General features: G+C 38.6%; 1 protein-coding gene across 8 annotated transcripts in view; it reads right to left on the bottom strand.

Annotated features, from left to right (window-relative positions):
* Window positions 1-23,011, bottom strand: part of SP1 (Sp1 transcription factor) — a 52,768-nt gene that overhangs the window by 16,455 nt on the left and 13,302 nt on the right. For all 8 annotated transcript variants that reach the window (XR_014024137.1, XM_081310608.1, XM_081310609.1 and 5 more), the window contains exon 4: window positions 4,372-4,540. Coding sequence is in view for 7 of the 8 variants with exons in the window: in XM_081310608.1 (XP_081166734.1) it covers window positions 4,372-4,540 (169 nt within the window). In the remaining variant the exon portion in view is untranslated. The remainder of the gene's footprint in view (window positions 1-4,371; window positions 4,541-23,011) is intronic.

The following is a 23,011-nucleotide window of genomic DNA, read 5'->3' as shown; positions in this document are numbered from 1 at the left end:
TGCCTCAGTCCCCTTTAGGAATACAGGTGTGTGCCATCATGCACAGTTGATTCTGGTTCTTCATTGCCAAAATTCAAGTTTCCTCTCTACTGAATATTTGTTCTTTCCTGCTTTCTTGTTCCTTAATCAACTTTGTTGTCTATATTTTTTGAAAGAGATGATCGTTTGCTTGATGCAGCTGAGTCAGAAGGATTACAAACTCCAGGCCAGTCTCTATATTTAATGAGACCCTGTCTCAAAATAGAGTTGAGGGTGTAGTTCAGTGGTAGCTCCTAGGTTAAACCCTCAGTACCACCAAAAAAAGAGAGAGAGATGATCACTATTACAGTGATTTGTGATGTCTGAAGACATTTTCTTGTCTTCCAGAACTTAAGTCTCAGACCAAGCATTACCCACGGGAAATATTATTATAGTGGTATTTTTGGTTATGGACTCACCTAATGAGCAAAAAAGGGTCTGCCCATTTAAATACTTGGAGGGAACTTTAAAGAAAATGTATGGTTGGAGGCTGGGGATACAGCTCAGTTGGTAGAGTGCTTGCCTTGCATGCATAAGGGCCTGGGTTCAATCCCCAGAACCATACACAAAAAAAGAAAATGTACAATTGGACACAGTGGCCCACATCTGTCATCCCAACAGTTGGGGAGGCTAAGGCAAAAAGCTGAGGCAAGTTCAAAGCCAGCCTTAGCAACTTAGTAAGACCCTATCTCAAAATAAAATACAAAAGTAGAACTAGAGTTGTGACTCAGCAGTTCAGCACCCCTAGGTTCAAACTCCAGTACCAAAAAAAAGTAGTATTTTACAATTACAAAATTTTTCTCGTAGAACAGGAATCAAGAGCCAAATGGTAAAAAAATGAAACCCCAAAAGGTAACACAATATCACAAACTCAGCGGAAAAGGTGGATAGACTGAATAAAAGTTAAAACAGAAGAGGGCTGGGGATGTGGCTCAAGCGGTAGCACGCTCGCCTGGCATGTGTGCGGCCTGGGTTCGATCCTCAGCACCACATACCAACAAAGATGTTGTGTCCGCCGAGAACTAAAAAATAAATATTAAAAATTCTCTCTCTCCTCTCTCACTCTCTCTTAAAAAAAAAAAAAAAAAAAAAAAAAAAAGTTAAAACAGAAGAGAACAGCCAGATGTAGTACCATGTACCTATAGTCTTATCCACTTAGAAGCCTGGAGTAGGAGGACCGCTTGAGCCCCGAAGTTTGAGGCCAGACTGGGCAATATAAGAAGACCCTATCTTAAAAAAGGGGAGGGCAGGAATAGTGACACACACCTGTAATCCCATTGGCTTGGGAGAGTTCAAAGCAAGCCTCAGTAACTTAGCGAGGCCCTAGCTCTAAACAAAAACTTTAAAAGGACTGGGGATGTGGCTCTGTGGTTAAACGTCCCTTGTTTCAATCCTTGGTAACAAATAATTAAAAATTTTTTTAAAAAGAGGGGGAGGCATGAGGGATCAATGATCCCAATTAGTGCAATGTATGTTAAAACAAAAATGTAATTTTTCCTCCTATATGAAGTAGATCCCATGTTCCTCTCAGGAAACAGTTCTGAGGTATTTTTTTCCCCAAAATCAATTTATGACATATGCGATCCATTAGTGGGCACGGAGGAGATTTTCAAAAGGGAATTTTCTTGTGTTTTAACAGCACATATTATTACTAACAAAGGAAAAAAAAATAACAGAAATAAAATCACATTTAGGAGCAAATCAGAGATTTTCCTTCAAAAAATGTAAGTACGCCATGTGAAACTTTGTTAGAAGAAAACTGTGCTCTACTCAGTGCTTCTGACTTAGGCACATATGGCCCACTTTTCTATAATGCAGGATAAACAAGAAAAAAATTAATTTTCTGTTTTGGTACTTTCTTATTTTTATATTTTTTGTGCTTGCTTATTTAATGGAATAAAACTTTAAACAGTTTTTGTTTAGAAAAAGAAAAAAAAAAAAAGAAGTTTTATTGCTTTGCTAGCAAAGGGACTCCTGTCCCAGAGGCTGTGATTCTCCCCATCAGGGGCTAACAGATTTTTAATTTGTTAATTTATTTTTTTACTTTAATACTAGGGATTGAACCCAGGGGCACTCAAGACCTAAGCCACATCCCTACCCCTTTTTATTTATTTATTTTTATTTTTTTTTTAAAGAGAGAGAGAGAGAGAGAGAGAGAGAGAATTTTTTTAATATTTATTTTTTAGTTTTCGGCGGACACAACATCTTTGTTTGTATGTGGTGCTGAGGATCGAACCCGGGCCACACGCATGCCAGGCCAACGCGCTACCGCTTGAGCCACATCCCCAGCCCACCCTTTTTATTTTTTATTTTGATCCAGGATCTCACTATGTTGCTGAGGCTAGCTTTGAACTTTCGATCTTCCTGCCTCAGCTTTTCAAGCTGCTGAGATTACAGACATGTGCCACCACACCTGGTTGGGAATAGAATTTTAAAGAGCATTTAAAAGATACTACTTTCTGGGCTGGGGTTGTGGCTCAAGCGGTAGAGCACTCGCCTCACACATGCAAGACCCTGGGTTCGATCCTCAGCACCACATAAAAATAAATAAGTGAAATAAAGGTATTGTGTCCAACTATAACTAAAAAATAAATTAAAAAAAAAAAGAGAGGGCTGGGGATGTGGCTCAAGCGGTAGCGCGCTCGCCTGGCATGCATGCGGCCCGGGTTTGATCCTCAGCACCACAAACAAAGATGTTGCGTCTGCCAAGAACTAAAAAATAAATAAATATTAAAAAAAAAAAAAAAAAAGAGAGAGAGATACTACTTTCTGTTCTTTTTCAAAAACAGTGACTTCAAGGAAAAGAATAGTACTTAGAACTCACCAGAGGTAAATAATAGGTGCTACTGATGAAAAAATTTGTCAGAACTTTGCAGGATCTTTTAGATTCCCTGATGGAAGAATTTTCTTTTTTTAAAAAATATATTTTTTTGAGAATTTTAATATTTATTTTTTAGTTATCGGTGGACACAACATCTTTGTATGTGGTGCTGAGGATCGAACCCGGGCTGCACGCATGCCAGGCGAGCGCGCTACCGCTTGAGCCACATCCCCAGCCCCGGAAAAATTTTCTATCTGAAGTAAGCATGTTTTATTTTCAGTGAAAGCAATAGTCTGGGAATCTCATGATATTCACAAAACCACTGTAAGAAATCATTACAGGGTTGGGGTTGTGGCTCAGTGGTAGAGCGCTTGCCTAGCATGCATGAGGCACTGGGTTTGAGCCCCCATACCACATAAAAATAAGTAAACAAATAAATAAAGATACTGTATCCATCTACAACTAAAAATGTTTAAAAAAAAAAGAAATCATTACAGAAGGTAGGTTTTTCTTTGCTTTTCTACAAGCAATCTTGTTAAAATTATCTTAAAATAGACATTTGATGGTAATTATTATACCAGTTAAATCCATCTGATTTCCTTAACTCTGGGTGGAAGTGGAAACCTTTAAGTCCCTAAATTGTAAGAGTGAAGAATGAAAGATTAGAGCTGGAATCAAAGTCCCATAATATGGCTGGGTGTGATGGCACACACCTGAAATCCCAGAGACTCAGGAGACTGAGGCAGGAGAATCCCAAATTCAAGGCCAGCCTCAGCAATTCAGAGAGGCCCTAATCAACTTAGTGAGACCCTGTCTCAAATTGTATAAAGGGCTGAGGATGTGGCTCAGTGGTAAAGTGCCCTAGGGCTCATTCCCCAATAGAAAAAACTAAACAAGGGCTGGGGTTGTGGCTTAGTGGTAGAGCACTTGCCTAGCATGTGTGAGATCCTGGGTTCCATTCTCAGCACCATATATAAATAAAATAAGTAAGGGCTGGAGATATGGCTCAAGCGGTAGCGCGCTCGCCTGGCATGCGTGCGGCCCGGGTTCGATCCTCAGCACCACATACAAACAAAGATGCTGTGTCCGCTGAAAAAACTAAAAAGTAAATAAAATTCTCCCCCCCCCTCAAAAATAAATAAATAAATAAATAAAATAAGTAAATAAATAAAGGTCCATTAACAACTAAATAAATAAAAGGAGAGAGAAAAGAAATCAAGTTGTTAAAAAAAAAAAATTGCTAAGTCTTTTTTTTTTTTTTTTTTCTTTGCTAAGTCTTAAATATTAAAAAATTAACTCTCGGGGCTGGGGATGTGGCTCAAGCGGTAGCGCGCTTGCCTGGCATGCGTGCGGCCCGGGTTCGATCCTCAGCACCACATACCAACAAGGATGTTGTGTCCGCCGAGAACTAAAAAATAAATATTAAAAATTCTCTCACTCTCTCTTTAAAAAAAAAAAAATTAACTCTCTTCATTTTACTTTCTAGTCCATTAATTTTTCTTTATATTCAAGAGTCAACTGGGTAAACTTACCTTCCTTCACTGTCTTTACAGTAAGGGCAGGTGCATGCTTCTCTCCGGGTCCTCCGACCAGCTTGGGGTTGGGGATCTGGGCTGTTCTCTCCTTCTTCTCCACCTGCTGTGTCATCATGTATCCCATCACCACCAGCCCCATGGAGGCCAAGCTGAGCTCCATGATCACCTGAAATTAAGGGAGACCAGGGTCAACATGAGTAATTGATAGGTAATGACAGACACAGGCATCTCAATGACATCTCACATTCATTCACAACACTGTTTATTCAAGGATTTTTTGTTTTCCACCATTACTGGGGATTGAACCCAGGGACACTTTATCATAAAGCTATATCCTGAACCCTACTATTTTTTTATTTTGAGATAGGGTTTCCCTAAATTGCCCAGGTTGGCCTCAAACTTATGATCCTTCTGCCGCAGCCTCCTGAATAGCTGGGACTGAAGGTATAGTCCACTAAGCCTGAATCTCTTCAAGGTTTTGTTTTGTCTTCAGTACTGGGAATTAAACTATGATTTCAAAGATGTTTGTGTATGTATGTGTGCGTATGTGTGTGCATGCTTGCATGCTTAGTGCTAGGGTTGACCCCAGAAGTGCTTTATCACTCAGTTACACTGGCAGTCCATTCTGTTTTTTTTATTTTAAGACAGGGTCATACTACGTTGTTGAGGCTGAACTACAACTTGTGATCTTCCATTCTCAGCCTCCAAGTTGCTGGAACTGTAGGCATGCACAACTGTGTCCAACTCAAATACAAAAGTTAGGTATGAGAGGCTGGGGCTGTAGCTCAGTGGTAAAGTGCTTGCCTTGCATGTGTGAGGCACTGGGTTCAATCCTCAGCACCACATAAAAATAAATAAAGATACTGTGTGTTCATCTACAACTAAATAAATATTTTTTTTAAAAAATTGGATATGAGTGCCGGGCAAGGTGGCGCACACCTATAATCCCAGTAGCTCGGGAGGCTGAGACTCTAAGAAACTCAGTGAAATCCTGTCTCTAAATAAAAATATAAAAAGGGCTGTGGATGTGACTCAGTGGTTGAGTGCCCCTGAGTTCAATGCCTGGTACCAAAAAAAAAAGGGTATGAGGGCTGAGGTTGTAGCTCAGTGATAGAGTGTGTGCCTAGTATGTTGAGTCACTGGGTTCAATCCTCAACACCACATAAAAACAAATAAAATAAAGAATGTATGGAGCATGATATTCCCTTTCAAAAAAATTGGGTATGAGGTTAGAAATAATAATTTCAAATTTCATTTAAAAGAGGGGGGGTTGGCATATCATCATGTGTCTGTATTAATCCCAGTGTCTAGGGAGGCTGAGGCAGGAGGATCACAAGTTCATGACCAGTCTTAGCAACTCAGTAAGACCCTGTCTCAAAGTTGAAAATAAAAAGGGTAGAGTGACCCTGGGTTCAATCTCTATTACTTCAAATAAATAAATAAATGTTAATTTCACAAAGCAGGGGCTGGGTATGATGGCTTGTACCTATAGTTCTAGCTACATTGGAGGGCTTAAAGTAAGAGGTTTGCGTGAGCACAGAAGCTGGAGGCGAGCCTGAGTGGCATAGCAAGACCCTAACTCTAAAAACAGAAAAAAATAAATAAAAACATAGATTTTTAAAGAGAGATGAAATGCCAGCAAAGCTTCAATATCATACCAGAATTTGTTGCTTCCCCTTATTTCATTTTTTCTAGTACTGGGGACTGAACTCAGGACCACTCTACTATTGAGCTACATCCCCAGCCCTTTCGTTTATTTATTTTGAGACAGGGTCTCCCTAAAAATTGCCAGGGTTGGCCTTAAGCTTGATCCTCCCAAATTACTCAGATTACAGGCATGAGCCACCACACAGGGCTCGCCTGTCTTTAATAACAATTTTTTTTTTTTTTTTTTAGAAAAAGAACAGTTTAATCTTAAAATGTGACATTGGTTAAGTTATGAAATATATTAAAGACTTTACTTTCCAAGATGAAAGTAACTAGAAAACCAGAGGCACAGTTTAATAACAGTCTTGCCCAGGCCAATGACTGCCTCTAGCATCAGTTTCTAAAACAGCCAAGGCGGGCTGGGGATGTGGCTCAAGAGGTAGCGCGCTCGCCTGGCATGCGTGCGGCCCGGGGTCGATCCTCAGCACCACATACAAACAAAGATGTTGTGTCGCCAAAAACTAAAAAGTAAATATAAAAAATTCTCATTCTCCCTCTCTCTCTCTCTCAAAAAAAAAAAAAGAATAAAACAGCCATGGCTGTTAAACACTTCTTTTTCCTCAAAGGGAAGAGGTGTGCTGAAGTCATGATCTTCCAAGAAGACCACCATGATAAGTCAAAACCCTAATCTCCTATGAGAAAGAAAGAAAAAAGAAACTTGGGCAATACTGAAATAAGGCCTCCTTGGTAACTTTAAAAACAGCTAGTTCTCATATAGTTACAAAGACACTGTAGGGATTTTCCTTCCCGATTCATATGATCTCTGAAATAATTTTAGGAATGCTGCATTCTTTTTATGGATACTGGGGACTGAACCCAGGGGTACATAACCACACATTCCATCCTCAGCCCTTTTCCTTTTTTTAAACTAAAAAAAGTTTTTTTAGTTGGAGATGGACACAATACCTTTATTTTTATATGGTGCTGAGGATTGAACCCAGTGCCTCACCCACACTAAGCAAGCACCCTATCACTGAGCCACAACCCAGCCCCCACCTTTTATTTTTAAAACTGATGATTTAAAACAGAATCAAGTATTTATTCTCTCTCCTACATTAGCTTTACCTCACAGTAACCAAGTAGTTGATACTGGGATGAATTTGGAGGCCATTCATGTAGTTTTTATATTTTATCATTTCTAGTTGTATGTTTCTCAGCAATTAATAGTACAATCTCTTTTATTCTCCCTTTTCCTTTCTAATTTGCTACCTCTAATTTACTTTGATTTTTCAGATTAATAAAATTACTATTATTTAAATAGATAAAGTATTACCTATTATGAAAACATCTGTTTCTGTTACCTAGAGAGGAGACTTTTATTTCCTCATTCGGGGCTGTATCCAGATACCTGATGTTTCTCTGGAATAAGTGATATGTTAATCAAAATTTCCTTTCAGCATGACTGAACACACAAATGCTTCATGATCTGAGATTCATTGGATTAAATCTAATGTGTAAAATGAAACATGTCCAGAAAACAGTGTGTCTTTAATGAGATGTATTTTTCAAATTCAGCTTTACTTTATTAATACTTACTGAATTAATGTTAAAACAATGTTCCTGTGGGGCCTGGTGTGGCACATGCCTGTAATCCCAGCAATTTGGGAGGCTGAGAAAGAAGGACTGCAAGTTTGAGGTCAGCCTTGGCAACTTGGCAAGACTCTGTCTCAGCAGCACATAAAAACAAATAAATAAAAATAAAGGCATTGTGTCCAACAGAACTAAAAAAAAATATTAAAAAAAATAAATAAAAGGTTGGTTTCCTAGACTCCTCTAAAGGTGACGAATAAGTTTCCCGAAAAATCAAGTTTGTTGAGATATATTTTACATATCATAAAATTTATCCATTACATAAGTTTAGAGTTCTCAACTGGGGCCATTTTGCTGTCTAGGAGACATCTGGTAGTATCTGAAGTCCTTTTTGATTTTCATGTCTGACATTCAGTGCTGCTAAACATTCTACAATGCTCAAGACTCCCACTCCTCCAATAAAACAAAAAATTACCTGGCTTAAAAATGTTGATAATGCTGAGAGAAACCATAATACAGACAAACACATAGAGTTGAGCAACCACTAATACAAACAAGATAGACGCAAGATAAGACTTTTTGTTGTTGTTGTTGTTACTAGGATTGAACAAAAGAGCTTAACAAACTGCAAACTCTACCACTGAGCTAGATTCCCAACCCTTTTTATTTTAAGACACAGTTCTGCTACATTGCCCAGGCTGGCCTTGAATTTGTAATCTTCCTGCCTCAGTCTCCCAAATCACTGGGATTACGGGTGTCTGCCACCATGCAAAGTGAAGCAAAATATAGAATATCTTTTTTTACTTGCATCATTCTGGGGATTGAACCCAGGGCCTCATGCACACTAAGTAAGTACTCAACCACTGAGCCACACATTCCTAGCCCAAAATATAGAACACTTCTATAACTTCAAATAGTTCCCTCATGACTCCTTGTATCAATTTGTTTTCTTTCTTGTATCAATATGACCCAGATTTAAATTTATTTGATGCTTCCATCCATTGTATTCATCCATGAGTTACTAACCTTATCAGATACTCAAATTGTTCCACACTTGGTCATAGATACATAAAATTGGCTGTGGAGTTCTTCTGACAAGACATTTCACATTTGATATTTATTATGTACTCTATATCTAGAATTAGGATTTTGTTTTTTTTTTAAGATTTTTGAAAAGATTTTTTTTTTTACCTTTATTTATTTATTTTTATGGGACGCTGAGGCTGGAACCTGGTGCTTCACAGGTGTCAAGCAAGCGCTCTACCAGTGAGCCACAACCCTAGCCCCAGTTTTTTTTCTTAAGACTGATTCTTACTATGTTCCCCTGGCTGATCTCTATAAGCCCACCTCAGCCTTTCAAGCAGCTTCAATTACAGGTATGTACCACCATACCTAGCTTTTAGAATCAGCTATTTCCTCAAGTATTCCCAATAATCCTAGTTTGTTTTCATAAGAAATTAGTGTTTTAATAACACATTTTCGTTCTGGGGTCATTTTTGTTACCTGATGATCCAGTAGATTCCACAGAACAGTGAACACACCATAGGAACAGTAAACAAATGCTATCTGCTGAATTTTTTTTTTTTTTGGTGGGGAGTGGCAGGGCTGGGGATTGAACCCAGGGCCTTGTATATGTGAGGCAATCACTCTACCAACTGAGCTATATCTCCAGCCCCCTGAATTCTTCCATGTAGATTGTTGGCTAGTATTTAAGTGTCTAATATGTTAATCCAATGACTTTGGCACTTAACAAACTGCCAAAATGTCTCAACATTGATCCATTTTTCCTTTCCTTCCTGATTGATTAGGTTTTTTTTGTTCGTTTGTTTGTCCCAGGGGTGCTTAACCACTGAGCTACACCCCCCGCCCTTTTTACATTTTATTTTGAGACAAAGTTTTGCTAAACTGCTTAAGGCCTCACTAAGTTGCTGAAGCTGGCTTTGAACTCTTGATCCTCCTGCCTTAGCCTCCCAAGTTGCTGGGATTACAGGTGTGTGCCACCACACCAGGCTTGAGTCACATCCCCAGCCCTTCTTATTTTATGAGACAGGAGGGTCTAAGTTGTTTTGGGTCTCAATAAATTGCTGAGACTGGCTTTGAACTTGCAATCTTCCTGCCTCAGCCTCCAGAGCTACTGGGATTATGGGCATTATCCCACTTATTTAATTTTACTGGACTATCTCAGTGTTGGCTGTTTTGGTTAATTTCTGCAGGAACACTTTGGGAAAGTTTTCTTTATCCCATGGTGTTGATTTGATTCCTTGGAGAGACTGTTCATTTGAATTCTAGTTTTGTTTTTTTTTTTTGCCTACATTTTTCAATTTTCCCTCTGTTTCTTTTATTTTCAAGCTCCCTTCTCTTCTACTATATGTAAATGTTTTTGTCTTTTTATTTTATTGAGGCATTATCTGTTTAGTTTCATCTTTAATATAGATACAGATATCAATATCTACATATTCATATCTATTTCTCTTTTTTTTTTTAATTTTTAAAATCGAGTCAGGATTCCTGCCTTCATTTTATTTTATTTTAAAGATAGAGTGAGAGAGAATTTTTTTAATATTTATTTTTTAGTTTTTGGCGGACACAACATCTTTGTTTGTACGTGGCGCTGAGGATCGAACCCGGGCCGCACGCATGCCAGGCGAGCGAGCTACCGCTTGAGCCACATCCCCAGCCCCAATATATCTATTTCTCTATACATCTATGTCTTTCTATATATAAATTTTTGCAGTACTAGAAACTAAATCCAGGGCTTTGCATACATTAGGGTGCTAGTACTCTACTACACAGCTATATTCCCTGGATCTTTTTATATTGTATTATGATACATGGGCTTATTAAATTGCAGGCAAGGCTCCAATTTATAATCCTCCTGACTCAATTCTTTGGAGTAGCTGGGATTACAGGTGTGTAACACCATATTCATTAATTTTCATCTTTATAATCAAAATAACTTTTTTTTTTTTCAAACCTTGGGATTAAACCCAGGGATGCTCCACTGCTGAGCTATGTCCCCAGCCCTTTTTTCTTTTTTTAAGTATTTTTTTTTTTAGTTGTCAATAGACCTTTATTTTATTTATTTATATGAGGTACTGAGAATCGAACCCAGTGCCTCACACCTCACACATACTAGGCAAGCGTTCTACCACTGAGCTATAACCTCAGCCCCCCAGCCTTTTTTATTTTTTAATTTTAAGAAAGGTCTTGCTTTTGCCTATGCTGACCTTGATCTCGAAAACCTCCTGCCTCAGCCTCCCACGTCAATCGGATTACAGGCATGCACCACTGAAAGTATGACTATACTGGGACTACCAAATATTCTTTTCTTTCTTTCTTTCTTTCTTTTTTTTTTTTTTTGTGGGGGCCATACCAAGGATTGAATTTAGAGGCATTTAATCACTGAGGCACATCCCCAGCCCTTTTTTGTATTTTATTTATGAGACAGGGTCTCATTGAATTTCTTAGTGCCTCACTTTTTCTGAGCCTGGCTTTGAACTCATGATCCTCCTGCTTCAGCCTTCCAAGCCGCTGGAATTATAGGTGTGTGCCATTGCATGGGACTACCAAACATTATTTTTTTTAGTTCTTGATGGACCTTTATTTTATTCATTTATTTTTATGCAGTGCTGAACCCAGGGCCTCACACATGCTAGAACTCTACTAATGAGCCACAACTCCAGCCCTGACCAAATATTCTTTTTTGTGTGTACTGGGGATTGAATCCAGGGCCTTGTGCATGCAAAGCAAGCACTCTACCAGATGGGCTATATCCCCAGCCCTCAACCAAATATTCTTGACTAAGCAGTTTACATCTCAATATGCCCTACTGATATTTGTGTCCTAATGTGTGTTGTGTGTGTTTTTCATTTTGTTTGTCCAACTGCCAGAACTATGCTATAAGGAGACAAGCAAGTCTGATGATAATATTTAAAATCAGACCACATAAGAACAGAGAATGGGTACCAAAGACATTTTCTCTGTTAAACAATGTAAGCCCTTATTCATTAGTAATGCGTATGCTCTATAAATATATATAACTGGTTTCTAAATTTGCTTCTTGTACATTATTCCTAATTACAGAGAGAATTATCAAAGCATTATATATTACACAGGTAATGTCTTTCTATATTCACATTTCAATAATCTTGGCCCCCTGAAACTAATAACCCTTTAAACCTTATCCCAAACAGCACCCTGTATGATGCGGATTTCATAAATGAAAGCCAGAGAAATACCTGTCAATTATTTACTGACTTTTTCCAGGTACATATACTAGGATCTGAAGTTTCAAATATACCATTCTCACTATTGAAGAGTTTATAGTTTACTAAACAAGAGAAAAACATAAAATCTCAACATAATGTGATAAATATTAACAAAGAAGGTATTCAAAGGATTTCTAGAACTGAAAGGGAAATGTCCCCAGTCAGGAAATTTAGAGGCTTCCTAGAGGAGCTGACATTTGGGCCGAACATAGGAGTTAGCTGGATGAAGAATGATGGCAAGGAAAGGATGGTTCAGGCAGAGGGAATATTTTGAGTGGAGTAATGGACTAGGTCTTGTAGGGCATGATGCATAGTGATGCACTTGAAGTAGAAGAAGAAAATGATAACAGATATGAATGCCAAAGAGTTACCATTAGGGCTAGAGATATAGTTCAGTGGTAGAATGCTAAACCAACATGAGCAAGGCCCTAGGTTCAATTCCTAATGCTACCCCTAAAAAGAAAAAATTAGCAGTAGATAGAAGACAAATAAAGAATTAACCCTTTTTTGGTGGTACTGGAAATTGAACCCAGAGCACTCTACCACTGAACTACATCCCTAGCTTTTTTTTTTTTTTTTTTTTGGTACTGGGGACCAAACTCAGAGGTACTCAATCACTGAGCCACATCCCTAGCCCTATTTTGTATTTTTATTTAGAGACAGGGTCTCATTGAGTTTCTCAGCTCTAATAAAAGAAGCATAAGAAAGGCTGGAGCTGGGATTGTGCCTCAGTGGAAGAGCACCTGCTTAGCATGTTTGAGGGACTGGGTTCAATTCTCAGCACTGCATATAGATAAATAAAATAAAAGTCCACTGGCAATACACACACACACGTAAATAACAGAATATTAAAAAAAAAAACATAAGAGATGAGGCAGGGGGCAGTGGTTCATGTCTGTAATCCTGAAACACAAGAGGCTGATGCCAGAGAATAGAAAGTTTGAAGCCAGCCTGACAATTTAGCAAGACCCTGTCTCACAAAAAATTTAAAAGGCCTGGGGGTGTAATTCAGTGGTAGAGCACCTCTGGGCTCAATACCCAGTACTAAAAAAAAAAAAAAAAAAAAAAAGAAAACTACACAACAACAGCAAAAATTTGCCCTGTGTACCTCCTTTTGGTAAATTAACAGTACTTTATAAATGTAAGAACTGGTTCATGTTGCTATAAAGGAGGTCTAGGTCCTTGACTGCCTAGGTCCTTGACAGGTATAATTCTCATCCAAGTCAAATTCAGTGTTTTGGTTTTAAAAAAAAAAAAGGAAGAAAGAAAGAAAAAGAAAACAACTGGTTCAAAAATGGTTAGTTTTCCTCAAGTACAGGGAAAACAACACAAAGGTAAAAAAGACTCCTACCAGTAGGTGTCAGTGTAACTAAGGGATAGATGTGACTTTTGAAACCCCACTTACTTCCCAGGCAAAAGTTTAAGACCATGCCCCACGCCCAAAAAATTCCAAAATACTTCAGAGGTTGATATAAGAAGATTCCAAGTTCCAGACTAGTTTAGTGAGACCCTGTATCAAAACAGAATAGACTGGGGATGTACTGAGTGGTAAAGTACCCCTGCGTTCAATCATAGGTACCCCGCCACAAGAAAAAAACAGAATGAGAGGGACACAAATTTAAAATTTTAAAATTTTAAATTTTTTTTTTCCGGCGGACACAGCATCTTTATTTTATTTGTATGTGGTGCTGAGGATCAAACCCAGCACCACGAGCATGCCAGGCAAGCGTGCTACCGCTTGAGCCACATCCCCAGCCCTTAAATGGTACCATTTAAGAAAGTGTAAGACATTTCAGATGTCTCTCCATGAAAACTAGATTTTTCCCCCAGTTTTGGTAATGCATCCTTACTAAATAGTATCTAAATTTATTATTCATCCTGAAACTAAAGACACAGACTGGTGTGATACAAATTCATTTAAATAAATAATAAATGCACACACACAAACTACAGAGAAAAAATAGGAGAGGCAAAATAGAAAAATACAGTCATTTTGCTTTAATAAACTCAGTATAGAGTAAAATAAACAGGGAAGTGATAAATATTTTGAACTTATTTCACACTTCCATTATTCCCCTGAATCAAAGGTGAGATAAAGCCAGGCATAATGGAGCACACCTGTAATCACAGTGGCTTGGGAGGTTGTGGCAGGAAGATCATGAGTTCAAAGCCAACCTCAGCAGCTTAGCGAGGCCCTAAGCAACTCAGCAAGACCCTGTCTCTAAATAAAATACAAAAAAGGGATGGGGACAGACCTCAGTGATACTGACAGAACTCAGTATCCCTGAGTTCAATCCCTGGTACCAAAAAAGAGAGAGAGAGAGAGAGGGGGGGGGGGGGAGAGAGGGGGGGGAGGGAGGGAGGGAGGGAGGGAGGGGGAGGGAGGGAGAGAGATGAACACAATTAGGGTTTGTTTTTGGTTCTGGGGATTGAACTCAGGGAAATTCTACTACTGAGCTACAATCCCTAGTCTTTTTTTTTTTTTTTTAATTTTTATTTTATTTTTATGTGGTGCTGAGGATCAAACCCAGTGCCTCAGGCATGCTAGACAAGCACTCTGCTTCTTGAGCCACAACCCCAGCCCCTCCCTAGTCCTTTTATTTTTTATTTTGAGACAGGATCTCAGTAAATTGCTGACACTGGCCTTGAAGTTGGGATCCTTTTGCCTCAGCTTCCTGCACTGCTGGGATTATAGGTTTACTCCACCTCACCTAGCTTTATAAAAAGGTTAATTTAACAAATATCTGGATTGTTCATATCCATCAAGTCACATTTTAAAATTACCAAGAGCTGCCCTTCAACAGATGAATGGATAAAAAAATGTGGCATTTATACACCATGGAATATTACGCAGCACTAAAAAATGACAAAATCAGGGAAATGGATGGCACTAGAGCAGATTATGCTTAGTGAAGCTAGCCAATTCCTAAAAAACAAATACCAAATGTTTTTCTTTGATATGAGAGCAACTATGAACAGAGTAGGGAGGAAGAGCAGGAAGAAAAGATTAACTTTAAACAGAGACATGAGATGGGAGGGAAAGGGAGAGAAAAGGGAAATTGCATAGAAATGAAGGGAGACCCTCATTGCTATACAAAATTACATATAAGAGGTTGTGAGGGGAATGGGAAAATAAACAAGGAGAGAAATGAATTACAGTAGATGGGGTAGAGAGAGAAGATGTGAGGGAAGGGGAGGGGGGATAGTAGGGGATAGGCAAGGTAGCAGAATACAACAATTACTAATAGGGCATTATGTAAAATTGTGGATGTGTAACCGACGTAATTCTGCAATCTGCATTTGGGGTAAAATTGGGAGTTCATAACCCACTTCAATCTAATGTATGAAATATGATATGTCAAGAGCTTTGAAATGTTGTGAACAACCAATAAAAAAAAAAAAGAAAAAAAATATTGTGTCCAACTACAACTAAAAAAAAATAAATATTAAAAAAAATAAAATAAAATAAAATTATCAAGAGCCTCTGATATTTAAAACTAATAATAAGAGAAATTAGGGCTGGGGATGTGGCTCAAGCGGTAGCGCGCTCGCCTGGCATGCGTGCGGCCCGGGTTCGATCCTCAGCACCACATACCAACAAAGATGTTGTGTCTGCCGAGAACTAAAAAATAAATATTAAAAATTCTCTCTCTCAAAAAAAAAAAAGAGAGAAATTACATATGCTGTAATTAAAATAGCACTATTGGACAAATCTAGGTTTGAACTCTGATTTACTACTTAGCTAAGTAACCTCTCTGAGTTTTAGTTTCCTCATTAGCAAAGAGGATATAATTATATTTCATAATAAAATTAATGTTAGCTAGGTGCAGTGGCCCACGCATGTAATCCCAGTGGCTAGGGAGGCTGAGGCAGGAGGATTTCAAGTTCAAAGTCAGCCTCAGCGAGACCCTGTCAATAAATAAAATACACTGAGGATGTGGCTCAGTGGTTGAGTGCCCCCGAGTTCAATCTCCAGTACCCCCAAAATAAATAAATAAATAAATGACAAATAAAAATATAAAGGGCTAAGGATGTGGCTCATCAGTAGAGTACCCCTGCATTCAGTCCCCAGTAATGAAAAAGAAACAGCCAGATGCAGTGGCACAAGCCTGTAATCCCAGCTACTAGTGAGGCTGAGGGGCAGGAGGACCACAAGTTCAAGACCAGCCTGGGAAACTTAGATAATCAAAATAATAAAGGCCTGGGAAAGTAGCTCAATGGTAAAGCAATCCACTGTCCCACAAATAATAAACAAATAAATAGAAAATTTGACAACTACCTGAATTTTGACAAAGGAGAAACAATACAATGTGGTAATATGTGTTCTGAGTATACAACGTTGTCTGGAAAAAAGAAGAAAAAATGTAGCTGTGCATAGTAACACAGGCCTGTAATTCCAGTGGCCTAGGAGGTTGAGGCAGGAGAATCACAGGTTCAAAGCCAGCTTCACAAATTTAGCAAGGCCCTAAGCAATTTAGCAGAAACCTGTTTCAAAAAAATTAAAAGGTCTGGGGGTGTGGCTCAGTGATTAAACACCCCTGGGTTCAAAAAATAAAGAAAAAAAATGTAATTAAATTTATGTTTTCAGAGATTTTTTTCAGGATAAAATATAGCAATTAGATGCTGTGTGATTTCAAAAATGAGAAAAATACTGGAGGAAAGTACAGAAGTTCATAATTTTAATTTTATTTTATCATGATTTTAATTTCTATCTTTTATACAAGTTCATAAGAAAGAAAAATATGGACTGGGGATGTAGCTCAAAGGTAAAGTTCTTACCTAGCACACATGAGGCCCTGGGTGGTGGTGGTGGAGGGGTGGAAGGGTGGAGGGTTAGAGTGGGAGGAAGGGGAAGAAGGGGAGGAAGGGGAGGAAGGGGGGGAAAGGGGAGGAAAGGGGGGAAAGGGGAGGAAAGGGGAGGGAGGGGAGGAAAGGGGAGGGAGGGGAGGAGGGGGAGAAGGGGGAGGAGGGGGAGGAGGGGGAGGAGGAGGGGAAGTAGGAGGGGAAGGAGGAGGAGGAGGAGGAGGGGGAGGAGGACAAGAAGAAAGAAAAATACTTAAAAACCAAGAATCCTAAGGCTAGGGTTGTGGCTCAGTGGTAGGGTGCTCACCTAGCATGCGTGAGGCATTGGGTTCGATTCTCAGCACCACAGAAAAAATAAATAAAGCAAAGGTATTATGTCCATCTACAACTAAAAATAATAAAAAACAAAACAAAAAAAAAAAAACAAGTATCCTACAGATTGCCTCACACTAACAATAGTAAGAAAATTAGTTTCTATAGTAGGGCCTAAAGAAAAATCAAAAATAGCAGCCATCTATGAATAAAGTTCTATGAAGGTTCTCAAAAACATTTAACACTTATTAACATTTATATAAATCAAAATAGAGCAAACAAAATCTATCAATCTAATACATTATCTTTTCATCTTCACTTTGTTTACAATTTGTACACAATAAACTTTAGCTATTTGTATTCATAACAGTTACATCTTCCACAGAAATCTGAATATTAAAGAAGCAATTTGTCCATCCATGCCATCCTGAGACCCACTGAAACGACAATTCAAATAGGCACTTAGATGCTGAATACCCCTTGATAATAGGCCTATTTAAGTCTATACATGAGTAATGCCCCTAGAACAATTATATAAACAGATATACAACAGGTGATATTTCAAACCCTCGCTATGTAAATTAGAACTTTTTTTTTTTGGCATTCGACCATTGAGGCACATCCCCAGCCTATTTTGTTATTTTATTTTTTTTTAGAGTTAGGGACTCGGAACTGACGTCATCAGACTGCGGCGGAGGAGATAACTTCATTGAAACCTGCGGCTACAGTGACTTCTTCCCTTCCCTTCTAATACCTTTCCTCCCAAGCATCAAATAAATTTATAGGAGTAAACAGTAACTCAACAGTCAAACAGAACAAGAAGTAACATGAGCAGCTTCAAAAAGCAAGGAAGAAAAGGAGTACAAACAATGCAGGACAGCCTAAATATTCAGGAGAACCTAGAGTCATCAGAAAAATGGTCATATGAAGAACTCAAGAAACACCTTAGACAGATGGAATGGAACCTTAAAGAGGATACAAGACAGCAAATTCAAGCAGCGAAAGAACACATTGAGAATGAATTACATAAACAGATAAAAGAAGAAGTTAAGCATCTTTATCAGGATAGAGATTATAAAAAATAATCAAACAATAATTCTAGAAATGAAGGAAACGATAAACCAAATTAAAAACTCAATTGAGAGTATCACTAACAGAGTGGAGCAAGTAGAAGCCAGAACGTCAGATAATGAAGACAAAATATATCATCTTGAAAACAGTCTAGCCAACTCAGAAAGGCTGGTAAAAAATCACGAGAAAAACATCCAAGAGTTATGGGATAACATAAAAAAACCAAACTTACGAGTCATCGGGATAGAAGAAGGTACAGAGATTCAAACCAAGGGAATGAGAAATCTGCTGAATGAAATAATTACAGAAAACTTTCCAGAAATAACAAAGGAAACAGATATACAAATTGAAGATGCATACAGGACACCGAGCACACAAAATCACAGTAGACCAACGCCAAGACACATTGTTATGAAGATATCCAATATACAGAACAAAGAGAAAATATTAAAAGCTACAAGAGAAAGGAGACAGATTACATTCAGGGGTAAACCAATAAGGTTAACAACGGATTTTTCATCACAGACACTGAAAGCAAGAAGGTCATGGAACAATGTATTTATTTCAAACACTGAAAGACAATGGATGCCAACCAAGAATTCTGTATCCAGCAAAATTAAGCTTCAGGTATGACAACGAAAGAAAAATCTTTCATGATAAACAAAAGTTAAAAGAATTTGCAGCCAGAAAACCAGCATTGCAAAGCATTTTGAGCAAAACACTACACGAGGAAGAAATGAAAAACAATAACCAAAACCATCAGTGGGAAGTGCCTCGGTAAAGACAGAGGGCGAGGGGAAAGATAATCATGGAGAAACAAACTAAATTTTTTTAAAAAAGGATGAATAATCAAACATGGATGGAAGTACAAACCATATATCATATATATATCAGGGTCTCACTGAGTTGCTTAGTGCCTCCCCATTGCTGAGGCTGGCTTTGAACTTGCAATTCTCCTGTCTCAGCCTCCCAAGCTGCTGGAATTACAGGCCTGGGCCACCACACCGGGCTAGAGGATACCTTTCTTAATGTGAATGCTAAACTTCACTTTGTCTTTTTTTTCCTAGTGCTGCTGGGGATTGGTCATGCTAAGCTCACACTCTACCACTGTTCTATGCCCCCATATTTCATCTAAATTTGTTCATATATTAATACAAAAATACTAAAAGTAGATACTCTCATTCATGCCTAGCACTGCAAAAACATGACTTTAAACTGCCAAGGACAACGTGACAAAAGGATAAATGATGTAAATGCTACTATAATATATGTATGGGTGCAGCTTGGTGTGGTGGTACACACTGTGATCTCAGCAACTTGGGAGGCTGAGGCAGTAGGACAGAAAGTTGGAGGCCAACCTCGGCAGCTTAGTGCAGTGGCACACACCTACAATACTGGCAGATTGGGAGGCTGAGGCGGAGGAGCCCAAGTTCAAAGCCAGCCTCAGCAACTTAGTGAGGCCCTAAGCAACTTAACGAGATGGAGACCCATTTCAATTAAAAATTAAAAAGGGGTGGGGATGCAGCTTAATGGTTAATCACCCGGGGCTGGGGATGTGGCTCAAGCGGTAGCGCGCTCGCCTGGCATGCGTGCGGCCCGGGTTCGATCCTCAGCACCACATACAAACAAAGATGTTGTGTCCGCCGAGAACTAAAATAAAAAATAAATAAATAAATTCTCTCTCTCTCTCTTTCTCTCTCCCCCCCTCTCCTCTCTCTTAAAAAAAAAAAAAATGGTTAATCACCCTCTGGGTTCAATCCCTGGTACAAAAAAAAAAAAAAGAGAGAGAGAATGAGCTGAGGATATAGCTCTATGGCAGAGAACCCTTCAGTTCAATTCCCACTAAGGAAAAAAATATTTTCAGTAATTTAAGTCTGGATGCATCTGAATTTGCTGCACCTTTCCATTAAAAATAATACAATGTGGGGCTGGGGTTGTGGCTCAGCAGTAGAGCACTAGCCTAGAACATGTGGGGAACTGGGTTCAATCCTCAGCACCATATTAAAAAAAATAAAATAAAGGTATTGTGTCCAACTACAAGTAAACAAAATATTTTTTAAACAACAACAAAAAAAACTCCAATACAATGTAATATGTCAGTATATTTACTAAGACAGCTCTTAGTATTTATTGAGACAGCTCTGAGTAGCCATTTGACTAAAGTAGATTAATTGCTACTACACCAAGTTGCTTGGTTGGCTACCTTGCAGTTTCCAAAGCATCTACATGAAGTAGAAATGAAAATATACATTGTCTGGGGTGAAACAACTGTCATTTTCTGAGTTTCAGATTATCACTGAATAACTCCAACAAAGGGAAACACTCTAAAAACAAGCCAATAAATAAAATAAAGATATTGTGTCCAATTACAAAAAATAAATATTTTTGTAAAAAATTTCAACTTTCTAGCTCCATCTTGAGCATATTTTACAATTAGACAAGACAAGAAAAGTCACCTGGATATCAGCTATAACAACATACTAATGATTTTGTCCCATTAGGTTAAGAATAGAAGACTCATAAAAAACCTCTTCAAGTAAAAAAACTTAAAATAGCTGGGTGTGGTGGTTCATGCCTGTAATCCTAACAGTTTGGGAGGCTAAGGCAGCAGGATACCAAATTCAAAGCCAACTCCAGGAATTTAGCAAGGTCCTAAGCAATTTAGGGAGACCCTGTGGTAAATTAATAAATAAAAAGGGCTGGGGATGTAGCTCAGTAGTTAAGTTATGTGCTCCTGGGTTCAATCCCTGGTACCAAGAGAAAGAAAGAAGAAAGAAAAACTTAAATGGTGGCATTTGCCTGCAATTCCAGCTAGTCTGTAATCTAAACTACTGGGGAGGCTAAGGCAGTAGAATCACAAATTCTAAGTCCAGTATGCGTGATTTAGCAAGACCCTCTCAAAAAAAAAAGGGTGGGGATCGTGGTTGGAGATGTATTATCTAGTCACAGAGTACTTGCCTACCATGGATAAGGACCTGAGTTTGATCCCCAATAATGGGGGGGGGCGGAGAAGGAAAATTAAATGGATAATGGGAGCTGGGCAGGGCAGGGCATGCCTGTTATCACAGCAACTCAAGAGGATAGCAAATTTGAGGTCAGCCTCAGCAACTTAGTAATACCTTGACTCAAAATGAAAACTCAAAGACCATGGAAGTGAATGTTGCTCAGTGGTAAGGCACTCCTGGGTTTAATCCCCAGTTAAAAAAAAAAAGAAGCAGCAGCCAGGTGCGGTGGCACACACCTATAATCCCAGCAGCTCAGAAGGCTAAGGCAGGAAGATCTCAAGTTCAAATCCAGCCTCAGCAAAATCGAGGTGCTAAGCAATTCAGTGAAACTCTGTCTCTAAATAAAAATACAAAACAGGATTGTGGATGTGGCTCAGTGGTCGAGTGCCCCTGAGTTCAAACCCTGGTACTGACCACCCCCCAAAAAAAAAAAAATTTAAAGTGGGAGGTGAGGATGTATCTCAGTGATAGGAACCAAGTGCTTAGTCTGAATAAGGCCCTGGGTTCCACATACACATACAAAAAGCTTAAAAATTTAATTTTGACTAAGAACACAATATGAAAACATGAAGGGTTTTGTTTTGGTTTTTGTTTGTTTTCTTTTGCAGTGCTGAGGATGGAACCCTGGGCTTCATGCATGCTAAGGCAAGAACTCTACCACTGAGCTTCACCCTAAGCTCTGGGATACATTTTTAAAGATATCAGAAATATAGTGAGGGGGCTGGGGATGTGGCTCAAGTGGTAGCGCGCTCGCCTGGCATGTGTGTGGCCCGGGTTCGAGCCTCAGCACCACATACAAACAAAAATGTTGTGTCTGCTGAAAACTAAAAAAAAAAAAAGAAATATTAAAAAAAAATTCTCTCACTCTCTCTTTATAAAAAAAAAAAAAAAAGAAAGAAAGAAAATAAATATAGTGGGTAGGGAAGGTAGGCACTGAAGGCAATTTCCAGTAAAACATGGAAAAGAAGATGAGAATAAAAAGAGAATCAAATTTGCTATTACAATATCTCAAAATGGATTTGATCCTCAGCACCACATTAAAAAAAATAATAATAAAAATAAAAGGTATTGTGTCCAACTACAACAAAATATTTTTTAAAAAGAAAAAAAACCCCACAATGTAATGTCAGTAGACAGCTCTTAGTATTTAAGACAGGAACTCTCAGGAAAACAGATTCTATCTTCCTAAGTGTAAAAAAAAAAAAGGGGGGGGGGGAGGTAACCTCCCCCAGACACCAGATGGCACAAACTGACCTTCAGGTTTTCAAAGTCTGATTATACAATTTTATTTCTCTTTTAACATCTTGCTTCTCTCTTCCTATGTTTTTATGACTCACTGATTAAATACTTCATTTGATTACAAATTAAATAAATTCAAACTGACCAATTTGGCTGTTACAAATTCAAATTCATAAAAAAGTTTATAAAGGGGCTGGGGGGGTGGGGGCACACGCCTATAATCCCAGTGGCTTGAGAGGCTGAGGCAGGAGGATCACGAGTTAAAAGCCAGCCTCAGCAACTTAGCGAGGCCCTAAGTAACTCAGTGAGACCTTGTCTCTAAATAAAATATAAAAAAAGGCTGAGAGTGTGGCTCAGTGGTTAAGTGCCCACGGCTTCACTCCCCAGGACCAAAAAAAAAAAGTTTATAAAGGGACTGGAATTGTAGCTCAGTGGAAGAGTGCTTGCATAGCACTTGTGAGACACTGTTTTGTTTCTCAGCACTGTATATGAATAATAAATAAATAAAATAAAGGCATTGTGTCCATCTACAACTAAAAAAAATTTTTAAATCCTTACAAAAAAATGTTTATAAAGAAGGTGTTGATTGGGGATGTGGCTCAAGCGGTAGCGCGCTCGCCTGGCGTGCGTGCGATCCGGGTTAGATCCTCAGCACCACATACCAACAAAGATGTTGTGTCCGCCGAGAACTAAAAAATAAAT

Source organism: Spermophilus citellus (assembly GCF_964194105.1).
Source record: "Spermophilus citellus genome assembly, chromosome: 10".
NCBI classification, from domain to species: domain Eukaryota; kingdom Metazoa; phylum Chordata; class Mammalia; order Rodentia; family Sciuridae; genus Spermophilus; species Spermophilus citellus.
Note: the sequence above shows the minus strand (reverse complement) of the source record. Positions and strands in the feature narration are given on the sequence as shown.